General features: G+C 34.4%; 2 protein-coding genes across 2 annotated transcripts; one reads left to right on the top strand and one right to left on the bottom strand.

The window, feature by feature from the left end:
* Positions 1-1,869: 1,869 nt before the first annotated feature.
* On the top strand, positions 1,870-5,868 carry LOC148648860 (uncharacterized). Its single transcript, XM_088606892.1, has 2 exons — positions 1,870-1,991; positions 2,929-5,868. Exon 2 carries the CDS (start codon positions 2,946-2,948, stop codon positions 4,008-4,010), a length of 1,065 nt encoding a protein of 354 aa, XP_088463018.1. The 5' UTR covers positions 1,870-1,991; positions 2,929-2,945; the 3' UTR covers positions 4,011-5,868.
* s100b (S100 calcium binding protein, beta (neural)) lies at positions 5,523-9,000 on the bottom strand. Its single transcript, XM_088606893.1, has 3 exons — positions 8,860-9,000; positions 7,144-7,301; positions 5,523-6,410 (listed from the first exon to the last, which is right to left on the bottom strand). Exons 2-3 carry the CDS (start codon positions 7,279-7,281, stop codon positions 6,261-6,263), a joined length of 288 nt encoding a protein of 95 aa, XP_088463019.1. The 5' UTR covers positions 7,282-7,301; positions 8,860-9,000; the 3' UTR covers positions 5,523-6,260.
* Between the last annotated feature and the right edge of the window lie 4,234 nt (positions 9,001-13,234).

The raw sequence follows: 13,234 nt of genomic DNA, 5'->3' as shown, positions 1-13,234 counted from the left end.
TCCAAGCGCACACATAGCCCCTGGAGGGCCAATATGTCATCTAGCATTTGTTCTACACGAGCTCTCATGGTAGCTAATTGGTTTAATTTTTTAATAAATTGATAATTGTCATATTTCAGTCTCCTTATGCTTTTAACCATGAAACCGATGTGAATTCAATAGTCCAATTTGTGAAAATACTGTAATATGTATATACTGAACATGAAAAAAAACATCAGTTATGACCACAAATTCAATGTATTTGTTTTCCTAAAACCATTCTGGAATAATAGAGTGATAGGTTTACTGGTTTGATGAACAGTATATATTCATTCCGGTAGTGTGGGAAATTAACCTCAATCAATTATAAAGGCTAAACCTTTGCAGACTATGCATGGTGACACTAGGTGAAGTAAGTCATGTAAGCAAAGTTAAATAATAAAGAGTTTTTATTCTTTATTATTTAATCACATTTCAGTGATACCAAAGAAAGCCATATGGCAAATTCATTACCCTGTGACTAATTTAGCACCTGAAAAATAATAGGTGTTAAAAACAAATCATATACAAATTACATTTAAACACGATTCTTGATCAATTGAGCTGGCAAATACATCAAATGGTCACACACTTAATTAAACCCTAATACAATCAGAGGTCTCCACAAATCTTAATCTCTGAAAGGCTGTCTCTTTTCATAATATATATATATATTCTTCTGTAAACCCCCAATCTTGATTGATGCATTTTCTCTGTTAAAAAAAAACTTAACCCAAAGGCAATTAAGACTGAGAAGCTGTGCCTGGCAAATTTAGAGTGAAATTAAATAATTGCATAAATATATAAAATACAGTTCCTTTTACTAGATTTAACATAAGTCCTCCACTCCAGGGGCAATTATCTGATAGGTTTCTGCTTATACTGTAAATGAGGAACCCAAATGGTAAAAATTGTCTGTAATTCTGTTTCCACTCCTGTCTCTTTTCTTATTGCTTTTTTATCTTTTTCCTTTTTACTGCTTCATTTTTGCACTCCCCTCTTGAGAGATGTCTTAACCAACTTCATTTAAGCAAAAAGAAAAACATTGACTCACTGTGGGGGAGGTCTCAGACAGTAATTTTCTCACCTGTGTCTACCTATCATGAATTCATTAACTTTTAAGAACTGTCTAGTGAGAAATAAGTGAGAAAATCGTAATTAACAAGTTGAGGAGAGACTGTATACAGTAATGTGTGCCGAAGCTGTTGGAAGTAATACACTTTAACTAGGGTATTTGTGAGTACAGCATGCAGCAAGCAGATTAGCTAGAAGCACCAATTAGCATTGGTGATTAAGGGCTCTGTTGGAAGTAAAATGAGACACAGACACAGGGGTAGGTGTGATACTGGACCATGATCAAAACCCACTGAACTAGGTTAACCCTTGTCTGAATTGGATACTGTAGATACTGTAATGTAATGAGTGAGTCCCGTCGACAGGAAGACAAAATCAGGACAAACTGTATCAATGCCAATTGATGAAAAAATGGGTTGTATTCAATCTCAATTAAGTTCATAAAATGAGCTTGTATTACTAAGTACAAAACTGTGCACTTAATAAACCACTTACCAAAGTAAAAATATTCATTATTCTTACTGAATTATGTGTAATCAAACCTTCACTTAAGTGTTTATGTGTTACAGTGTAATCAATAGCCTGTGTTGTTACAGTATTTACAGATCAGGAAGGTTAAACCTTCACCCTCTCACACATACAGTACAGTACTTTACCTTGGTGCTATAAAGATTCAAAGCTGGGACAGATGGTTGGCAGATCTTCCTGCCTCCCTCTGTGTGAATTATTAATACATTCATCCTCTCCTATTCTCTCACATTTCAACAGGTACAGTACCCAAGGTACAATAGCACACCTCTCTTAATCTCCGTAAAAGCTCTCCTCTTTCCATCACACACACACATGTCTGTGTTGAAAGATAGTGCTGGAGAAACTATTGGTTTTCCCCAAATTTACAGGTAAGACATGGTTTTCTTCTGTGCTTAAAACAATTACAGTGAAATGTTTTCTTTCTTTCTCAACAAACAGATTTTTTATTTGCAGTAAAAATGGTCAAAATGCAATTTGTGCTTTGGGTGTTTAAAATGGTGGCAAAAGATTGCTTTGAAAAACCTCAATGTCTGAATAATTTATATAAGCAGAGCTTTACCCTCTGCTCAGCTGGGTGACAAATACACTGTTGTTTTAGTATTAGATTTTTTGATAGGAGATCTTTTAAAATATCTGATGTTTGGTCGGATGTTATTAGCAGCTGGAAACATTTTTTTCCTTTAGTATAGTGTTATAAGATTTATAGAGATCTAAAATAAATAAATATAAGAGTTATGGGGATACTGCAATTTTAAAGTGTTTACTCTAAACTAGTACTAGAACTACTAGTTTACTCTAAACTTGTACTCTAAATACTGTTGTGTAAAATAACGTTAAAGTTAATGATCAGTTAGTGTTCAAAACTTTTAATTTCCAGTATTGTAGTCTACTAATATATATCTACCTGTACTTGATTTTACCTCATCAGTATCCCTTTAATACACAAACAGCACAATCAAAAGTGACTTAGCAGTATTTTTACAGCAATTTTACTATTTTCTTTTCAAAGTTTGGAATTATAACGTGCATTATCTGATTTCATATTTTTATACTGAGTTTGGGAAACCATTAATGAATCAAATATATTATTAATTCAGACAGATCAAAAACTATTTTAAATATATAATGTATAATGTTAACTATTTTGAAAAAATATATTAGTTATTCACAGTAATGTTTAATTCCTGTTTTTTCTCATTACGTTTTGTAATAAACATTTGGGCTCATGATCATAAATCATATTACCATATATTTTGAAATAAGATACACATAACATAAAATGTTTTTCTAAATTTTTTCACAAAGGTTACAACAAAGGAAAGATGAGGGCCTTTTACATTTGGTTTCTCTTCCATCTTTGGTTTGGAAGTTCAACTTTTGTGCCACAGTGTGAAAAGGGATGTGATTGTCAAGAAGTCTTGAAATGTGTTAACTGCTCAAAAGCAGCTTTCACCTATATACCTGGCAACCTCTCCTTGGACACAGAACACTTTGATTTATCCTGGAACAATCTGACAGTCATTCCTGTGGGAGCTTTGAGTTTCTTATGGAGGTTAAAGGTGCTGCTAATTAATGACAACGACATCAGGGTCATAGAAGATGGTGCCTTCTCGTGCCTTGAGAATCTCCGGAGACTGGATCTGAGCCGCAACAAGATCTCCTCTCTTAGCAACGGATTTTCCATTGGCTTGCAGTCCCTTGGAGAGCTACTTCTGTCAGAGAATCAGCTGAGGGCTCTGAACAGCAAGAGCTTCCAGCACCTGGACAACTTGCAGAAACTCAACTTGAGCTGCAACAACATCAGTTACATCGAGATCAGAGCCTTCAGGCACATGACCTATCTCAGGCAACTGCACCTGAATGAGAATAGGCTGGCAACCCTAAATAATAACATTTTCTCTATGTTGAAGTCACTGGAGGTTCTTAACCTTGAAGGAAACCAGATCAATAATACGGATCTTGATGTTTTCATGCCCTTGAGTAGCTTAACATTGCTGAACTTGGTTCAAAACCAACTACAGAGCATCAAATTTAAGACCTTTGTAAGCATTCACAATTATGAAACCCATATCTTGCTAGCTGGAAACCACTGGCACTGTGACTGTGACCTCCAGCGGGTCTTTCGGAAACTTCAGAACACACAAAGACTGATCTTGGATGACTATGAATACCTGACCTGTAAAGAGCCACATGAACTTGAAGGCCACAAGATTGTAGATGTGGAAAATGAGCTGTGTTTTGGGGAGACAGTGACAGTCTTGATCATCACCTTCACAGTTGTTGTCACTGTGGTGGCAGCCATTGTCATGGCAGAGAGAAACAGGAAAAAACGGACTGGCAAGCACTGGAGTGAGGAGAGTGATATGACCTATGACTCCCAGGACTAGCTGGTCCTCACCTTACAGTGCCATGGTCTCTCCACAGAAATACCATACAGTGTTCATAGTTTGAATGATTTGTCAAGACAATTTTTTCAAAATATTTGTAGATGAGGGAAAACTTATAACCCTTTAGAATGCAGTTTATCATCTTGATCAGCAAACACCAAAAACATTTAAAATTAATACTGCATTACTTAGCATACTTCTGCTCTAAAGTTCTTCAGACATATTATTTTTATTTTTTCAGTTATAGTTATAAAGCAATGCTTAGTTTTCAATGAACTGTTATAGATGTTAAAAGTTTACCCATAGGACAAATGCTAATGTTAACTCAATTTTGCAGATGTTCCATTCTTTAAAACTATCATATTAGCTGATGTTGTATAACTTATGTCATAGTAAGATTCTAAGCATTATAATTTTATAAGGTAATGGAAATTATTATAGGAAATAAAGCTCTATGGAAATAATATCCTATAATATAATATCCTAATTAATAAAATTGAATTAGTAGTGTATAACACACTACTGTAGACAAGAAAAAGGCGACAAAAAGACATGATACAACAATGTAAGGCAATACTGGAAATTTTCTAAATGTTTTGGAGATTAGAATGTTTTAATTAGTTTAAGCATGGAGCACTTTTTAAGTGCATTATGGAATTGATGTTCATCCCAGTGGTAGCAAGCCTAATATCTGGTTGTGTGGACATGCTACATGCTAAAGTGTTTTTTTCTATTTTTTCCATTACTAAACAGAAACTAGAACGGAAATGAAAATTAATGCTTTCTTTTGCAAATGTAGCCCTAAGATTCATTCAAATGCATTTTTCCAAGTGATATCTTGCTAATTAAAGATAATCAATTGACGTTGTCATTAATTTTGTGGGTTGCTGTCACGATTATAGTCCCTCCTCCTCAAGGGTGCTCCGGCCCTTTCACTTCAGACTTGATTATGTGCACCTGTCCCCTGTTCCCAGTCCACCTTAAAAGCCAGGTGCTAACGTTCATCCGGGCTCTGTATCTGATCTCCATATTGTGCGAGTCCGGGACCTGGAAGCGCCTGGTCCCGTTAAGGTTTTAATCTCTGTTCCTGTTCCCGTTCCCGTTCCCCTTCCGCCAGTTCCGACCCGGTTCATGTTTTTTATTCCCTTGTTGGATGGATCACATGGCCATGGACTTATTCTTGTGTTTTTGGATTACCCTCTGGATTACTTTTGGATTGTTTTCCCCATACTCACTCCCCTGGACACCTGCGCACTATGGACATGCCCCCCCCCCCCCTTTTCACCCCGTATTCCTGCATGATCTTTTTCCTGGTGTTTCCTCACTTTTCCCTGGATCGTGTCGTCTGCATAGGGTCAGAAAGAACTGTTTGTTACAGTTACATTGTAGATTATCTTGGAAAACTGGATTTTAGATTGCTGAACATGATGATGTATTTTTTTGCAACAAAGGTTTTTTTATTATGTGTTTATAATTACAATGAAGACAGAGATGCATTTAATACCATGAGGATATTTGTACAGAACATTTTATTAACAGTCATGATACATAGCAGCAACCTTTCATAGCATCAAAGTATACCTTCCAAGAGTTCCCATGCATTATAACATTGCAACATAACAGGCAACTGCCCTTACATCAACTCCTAGATTGTAATTAAGAAAAGATTATGACTGAATTATGTAATGTGAATGCTTTGTGTGTGGTATTGTTAGATACAATGTGATGATTTTAAGAATTTTCCATGTCTTGCAATAATTTCAGGTAGCACTGGTACTGTGATTGCCACTTCATTAAAGAAAAATATACTATGATGTAGGGCAAAGAAAATTTGGAGCATAATTTATTGTACAAATAACAGAGAAAGACACAGAAATATGGGAAGCTATGCATTCAAATGGGATTGTAAATTTCTTTTTGACCTCACACTGCTGATCTCAAACTTAATATAAGAGTGGAATATTTCAACCAAACACTGATTATTGCTAATAAAATGACATTTTCTTACACATTGGTATGGGGTAGATATGCTTCAACTTAGGGCTGAGTAAACATCTTCTAGGTGACTGAGGTACTTCAGTAAATACTGTATAAAAGGGTAAAAGCATAAATTCATTGTACCACACATGCCAAAATTGTCTGTAATTAAATCTTATTAGAAACTCCTCAAACCCATAAAGGTTAGGAGAAGTAAATTGTTATATATTCTGCTTCACTTTTGTTAACTTAGATTTGTGCAAGTACTGGTGCCTACTCGTCTTCTTGGTGCTCAAAGAACTCATGGCAACAGATGGTCACCATGGTGATGAAGGTCATGAATTCCTGGAAGTCACACTCAGAATCGCCATCTGTGTCCAGACTCTCTATTAAACTGTCCATCGTGGCCTGGTCTTTGATTTGCTGAAATAATAAAGAGGAATGCTATATCAACATTATGATCTTGATCTAATTTCAACCCTTTGTCTTGATGACTGCTTTAACCTAATTAATTAAAAAGAAAACTTGGGTGTGTTACAAATTCAATCATTGTAAAGGTATTTCACACTCTTTAAAGGATTACATGTTAATTTTATTTTCATTATACATTGTAATACTGTATTTCTTGTAGCTTATATATACAGTAAATAATGTAGATTATTTACCCATGGCTTGTATTCATTGTTAGCATTAAAACCTTTCTCATTTTAATGCCTGTAAGTTATTGTTCCATGATTTCCTTTAAAAGAATGTACAGGATAAAATAGCCTATGGTATAGGTGAGATACAGTAGTTTACACTGTGCTGCAATAATATAAGAATTATTTTCACTTAAAAACTAAATTGTAATGATGCAACATTTCATTTTATATTTCCTAGTTATAAAATAAAGCAATAATCCTCAGGATATAATTACACAATGTGTTTTTCCACATCATATAATAATATCAGTTTCCACAAAACGTTTTTAAATAGGCTGAAAACTGAAATACTGAAAATTTTTCATTACTAGAAAATAAAAGAAAAAGTATTTCAATTAAATGGTGTATTTCTATATTTTACTGTCCAGGCAAACAGATTGTTTTTCAAGAAAACTTTTTATGAATATGGCTTTTGCAAAAACACTTAATAAAAATGTGAAAACAATTATTCTCACCCCCACATAATTTGATAGTTCATTGTTGATCAGTTCTTTCAGTTCACTTTTCTTCAGTTTATGCTTATCGCCTTCTTTTTCTGAATACTTGTGAAATACATCAATAATGGTTGCCAGAGAATTTTCTAAATCAGTCATATTTAAAGCAGGGCCTAAATCTGAAATGAAACAAAAAAAATAGTTTTACTCCAAAACACATACAATAATGGGATTACAGTGTCTTAAGGTCTTAAATTAACAGAAATGCTGTTCTACAGTACATGTCCATGCAAATTTAGATTTAAATTGTTGACAAAGATGTGAGTTATGCACACAATTAAACAATCTGTTGACTATATTGAATACATGAGCATACTGGACCTTGGTGCTGATGGATTTCAGAAGAACTTTTTTCTCTCTGAAATATCATCTAAATGTGAGCTCTTGGAAGTTCATTTTACACTGTATGTGAGTATAACTTTCTTTTACTTCTACTTCTGATCCTAATTCTTAAAAATCTACTCATGATTTTTCGATCGTGATTAAATTATTTAAATTTTTTGTAGAGATTCCTTGTTGTGGCTCTCGAAAATATAAAAAAAATATTCTGTGAATTTCTTTTACATTTTACTTAATTTTAATCTATTGAACTGATATTTTAGCCATCTCTCGCTGAAACTCAGAATTATTGTATGTTGGTATCTACCTGAGTTTTTCAGTATAGAAAGAAATGCCCATACTGTTGAAAAGGTCATGTAACGTTGAATACTGTTCAATTGAGAAGGTCATGTTCTAGTATGTATTGCAAGAACTGAACTAAACAATATCCTTTAGCTATCCCTATAGATCAAAAGAAACAAACTCACTTAGAATCATTGTCCATTAAGTGATATGTCAATCATTAACTGTCTGGAAATGATGGCATTTCTTATCTTTAAAAAAGATTGCACATATAGTTATGAATGCATTTATCCTTTTAAGTTTGACTTCCTAGCTGTTCAACAAGGCAGGCTTTCTTTTCTGAATTAGAAACTTGAGGAAATTCAACTGTTTGCAGCATACCGGTGTGAATTTATATTAAAAAAAATGACTAAGATTGCAGTACATACAGTAGTGAAATCACTGCAGACCACAAGATACACAAGAATAACAAAAAAGTAATAGAAATACACCAGAACAGGGAAGGGGGTATATCATGTGTGAAATAATATATAAAGTATACTGTTTTGTTTGCTTGGTTCATATATTTATATACAGTATAATGTAAAGCATATTTAACATTGTCATATGATATGAAATATTTTTCAAATCTATCCAAAATCCAGAATAGTAAGATTTTAAAGATAAATAGCATTAAAGAGAATTATTACTTGAAATCCCAATCTTTTACGTAAAATATTTGTTAAAGTTGCTTAAAGCACATTTAATTTTGAAGGTATACTTTTTTTACTTGTTCTTTGTCTTCTAACAACAGGTGATAAATATCTACAAAACAAGTCCTACAGAATAGAAGCTTCCTGAATGTAGTATCGTTATATTTAATGAAACTAATTAAGGTAAACATAGAAACCTATCTATATAAATCTAAAAGCTAAAGTAAAAAGTAAAATTAAAGAACGTGTGAGACAAATTAGGAAGAAAAGTTGCCTTTCAACTTATTTTCAGCATGACTTTGTTACTTTTTATTTTTTAAGTAAACCATCCGCAAAAAACAATCTTAGACAAAAAATCACTTACCTCCTTGTAGATGATTTGAAAAGTTTAAGAAACTAAATTCCAAAACAGAAGTAGTGTCTTTTTATACACTGGGCGTGGAGAGTTGCCACAGCAACTGTAGCCCTTTTACCTCATTTTGAATCATGTGGCTCATCTGAAACAATCACCCTTTATTCTGCCATGGGACAGTGACAAAAATTTACCAGTTTGATCTTTTGCATTGTAGTTATCATTAAAGGGTTTTTGTTTCTTCCTTTCTGTTTTATAAGGCACAGTACTGAACTCATTGTCTGGTTAATTAATGCCTTGTGATGTTAATATAACGTATTTAATCAGGAACAACTTGAACAGATTATTTTCAAGAAGGAAATTTCAGTAATCTTGAACCTCCTATATTGAACCTACTTTGTGTATCTTACAGTAAATATATAATGATTATTTAATATGAAAATATTATCATATACAGTGTACTGTATATAAGCTTCAAATGCATTTCAATTACTATCAGCTCTTAAAGAGTATTACATTTTAATTGCAAATAAATAGTATGAAACAGGTACTGTATATGCATATGTTCATACATAATTGTAATTGGGTTTGAAAGAATAAGCCTAACAAACACCTGAAGTTTATGGTGTTCTCATCCAGATGTAATGCCACCTTGGTGAACAACAGTTACAGTAGCTTAACATTAGCCATTAGGTACAGTATCTACACATTATCTTCTGGTTCCATCTGGTTCTTCAAGCAGAAACATGTAGTTACCTGTTAACACCACCATCACTTCTCCACTTCTGCCAGCAGCCACTCTGCAACTCACAACTAGCAACCCACTGAAGCTAAGCAGGTGTAAGCCTGGTCAGTACCTGGATGTGAGACCTCCTGGGAAAAACTAAGTTTGCTGCTGGAAGAGGTGTTAGTGGGGCCAGCAGGGGGCGCTCACCTTGTGGTCTATGTGGGCCCTAATGCCCCAGTATAGTGATGGGGACATTATACTGTAAACAGGTGCTGTCCTTTGGATGAGACGTAAAACCGAGGTCTCTGTGGTCATTAAAAATCCCAGGGTGTTTCTCGAAAAGAGTAGTGGTGTAACCCTGGTGTCCTGGCCAAATTTCCCATTGGCCCTTACCAATCATGGCCTCCTAATAATTCCCATCTATGAATTGGCTTCATTATTCTGCTCTCCTCCCCACTGATAGCTGGTGTGTGGTGAGCGTTCCGGCGGAAGTCCCCATTATCTGTAAAGTGCTTTGAGTGGAGTGTCCAGAAAAGCGCTATATAAGTGTAAGCAATTATTATTATTATTATTATTACTTCTTGTTCCACAACCATTGATGTTATCAAAGTCACAAATGATGGCAATTTTCTCTTGACTATCAACATTACCCCTGCACATTAGCTCTACTTGATGTATAGCTTCTTCGCAAGCTACAGTTATTCTGCTAATGCACAAGTTATTTGTTCCTGGAATTTTTTATGCTGCAGCTACAATTATTATGCAGATGTATGGCAAGGTCCTGGACTGTTGTGATCACCTTCAGCTTTCCAGGACATTGTCTGTTCTTCCTGGACTTCCATCGTTTCAGTTGATTCCTGAAACATAACATTTCAATCTCTAGGCAACTTTTACACACAAGCAGTCTTCAATCATGCCAATAGTAACAGGTGATCTTCACATTCAAGTGAGACATGGTGGAGCAGGCTAAACTTCAGTGTATAAATAAATGATGGATGTTGCACACAATGTGTAAATGACTGAAAAATTGCAGCATAATATTTAATGCAAACTTGTTTCTGTCATGTGCCCTCAGATATGTCTTAATTTAATATTTTTTGCATGGATCTTTGTTTACTTTGACTTCCATTTTCCCATTTATTTCCAATTTGCTTTTTCAGAATTTATGGTGGATTTTATAGCAACAAAATAAAGTATATGTACAGTACTTGCAACCATAGTACTGTATGTGTTTTGATATTTCATACTTACTAACCCCCTTCTAATTTGTTCCCTTGATTGTTAAATGGAACCTTTAGTTATGTTCTACAGTATATGTGCATGGGATGAATATGATATTACTCATTCTTCTTCATTAACCCTGGTCTCTGACATCTCCCTGTTCTTACATTCTGTAAATAGATAAGCATTTCCTCATTATAAATTTACTGAAAGCGTGGATAAGATAGGTGTCCCAGAAGTACATCTTAGCCCTAATCCTTGTTTTATCTAAGTAGATGTGTGCAATTGTAGGCTAATTAAGCAACTGATCAACAGCTGAGATACTGTATGCTAGGTTTTGCTGAGGACCTTTTCTCTTAGAATTATGCCAAAGCCTTTAGCAATCACTTTCTCCCACTATGATACAGTATACCACATGTGACAATAGGCCAATTATTGATGAGGAATGACAGAACAACATTTTTCTTACTGCAAAAAATGTGCATGGCAAATTATTAACTATTTAACATAGAAAGTTGAGGCCCCCAACTAGCTCTGTTGGTAGAGTATAAAATTCATAATCTCAAGGTAGTGGGTTCTTGTCCCACAATGGGTGCCAGGTCCTCCATATTGGAAGTTGGGCACAAGCCTAACAACCCTGTCCTGTAAAAAACTAATGTTACAGAAACTGCAACAGGATTTTGCTGCCCGTACATGCCGGAAGGCGTAATAGGCAAACATCCAGCCGTTAAATAGAAATTATTTTTTAACTTTTTATTTAACGATGAAAGAAGTTACAAAAATAACATATACAGTACAAAGTAAAATAATTTACAACTTTCATCTTTCCTTTTTAATTATATCATTTTAAATATATATAATTAACTATTCACATTATGCCAGCATGGATGGGAGGTTACATCTAGAAATACAATCCACAAAAATACAACAAATAAGCAACAATCTAGACAAAACACAGTTTCATCCTCTTTCAAAGAACTAAACCTGGTCTCAATGGGGCCACAAACCTAGGCTTGTCAGTATTTGCTAAACCTTTCTGCCTATAACCTAAGAGAAAAGGTGATCTTTTCCATAGTATAAATCCATCCTTCAGATGAGACGTAAAACTGAGGTCCTGACTCTCTGTGGTCATTAAAAATCCCAGGGCGTTTCTCGAAAAGAGTTGGGGTGTAATCCCTGCATCCTGGCCAAATTTCCCATGGGCCCTTACCAATCATGCCTCCTAATAATCCCCATCTATGAATTGGCTTCATTATTCTGCTCTCCTCCCCACTGATAGCTGGTGTGTGGTGAGCGTTCTGGCGCACTATGGCTGCCATCGCATCATCCAGGTGGATGCTGCACATTGGTGGTGGTGGAAGGGAGTCCTCATTACCTGTAAAGCGCTTTGAGTGGAGTGTCCATAAAAGCACTATATACTGTAAGTGTAAGCAATTATTATTATTAATTATAAATCTCTTTTACAAGATTGATCAGCTGTTCCGCCATTGGGGGTTGTTTAGTAAACTGTTTTCTTGTGATAGTTTCCTAGCAGCTAAAATAATTCCTAGCATATATATCTATATATCCACTAATTCCATGTAGTCAAAAATAAAATTATCCAAATAAATAACAGAGAATTCAAATGGTATGTCTAGGTTTACTATATTAGTAAGAGAAATTGTTTTTGAATATATTCTGCTGAATCTTGTTTCATATCTTCAATGTTATTATACAGTTTTGATATTATTTTCTTCTGGTTGCTTTGCTGGTAAGAAGTTATAAAACGATCAAGCACTTTATTACTTTGCTCTGTATTTTGTTGTTTTGACCAACTATTTACAAAGCACCTAATTAGGAGGTATTTGTAGAACTCTTTTTTTTTTAGATTATATTGTTTTGATAATTCAGATTTTTAAATGTGCGTCACATTTTTCAGAAGGGAAATTAAACCAAATTGTAATTGGTACTATTACCCAGAGTATAATTGTTTTATATATAGCTTCTGCTCTGCTAGTGATCTATCGCCAAAAACTGTCTGTATTGGAAATTAATCTATAATCAGAGACTCCATCTGCTACCATTTTGCACAGTAATTTCTCTACATAGAAATTAAATTGCACACAGCACAATCTTGTGGGATAAGAACTATAGTAATTGTTCTACCCAATCAGTGTACAATAGTCATAACCGGATCGCAAATTAAATATTTGTGCCACAAATCATTTTCTGAGATTAATTATTAAAATCTAGTTATCGCTTCACAATTTCCTGGATATTAAGGGAAAAGCTTTAAAAAAACAATATTGTTATTCTCATAATCTATGCATTGTTTGCTGTATCTTATTAGAATTAGTGTGATCCTGAAACATAAAAGACTATTTTATTTTTTGTGTTGTAACTTTTGGTTTAATTTGCAAAAAAAAAGGTCTGCTGTCTTGCACTTTCCAAAACAATGCC

This window comes from Lepisosteus platostomus, chromosome 14 (genome assembly GCF_059453375.1).
Source record: "Lepisosteus platostomus isolate fLepPlt1 chromosome 14, fLepPlt1.hap1, whole genome shotgun sequence".
Lineage (NCBI taxonomy): Eukaryota > Metazoa > Chordata > Actinopteri > Semionotiformes > Lepisosteidae > Lepisosteus > Lepisosteus platostomus.
The sequence above is the reverse complement of the archived record's forward strand: the minus strand, read 5'-3'. Positions and strand labels throughout refer to the sequence as shown.

What these genes read in the sequence shown, in the direction of transcription:
- LOC148648860 (XM_088606892.1), top strand. Translation starts at nt 2,946, where the DNA reads ATGAGGGCCTTTTACATTTGGTTTCTCTTCCATCTTTGGTTTGGAAGT.
- s100b (XM_088606893.1), bottom strand. Translation starts at nt 7,281, where the DNA reads ATGACTGATTTAGAAAATTCTCTGGCAACCATTATTGATGTATTTCAC. An exon ending in AACTATCAAATTATGTGGGG is followed by an intron (nt 6,411 to 7,143) that starts GTGAGAATAATT and finishes TTATTATTTCAG; the next exon opens with CAAATCAAAGACCAGGCCAC.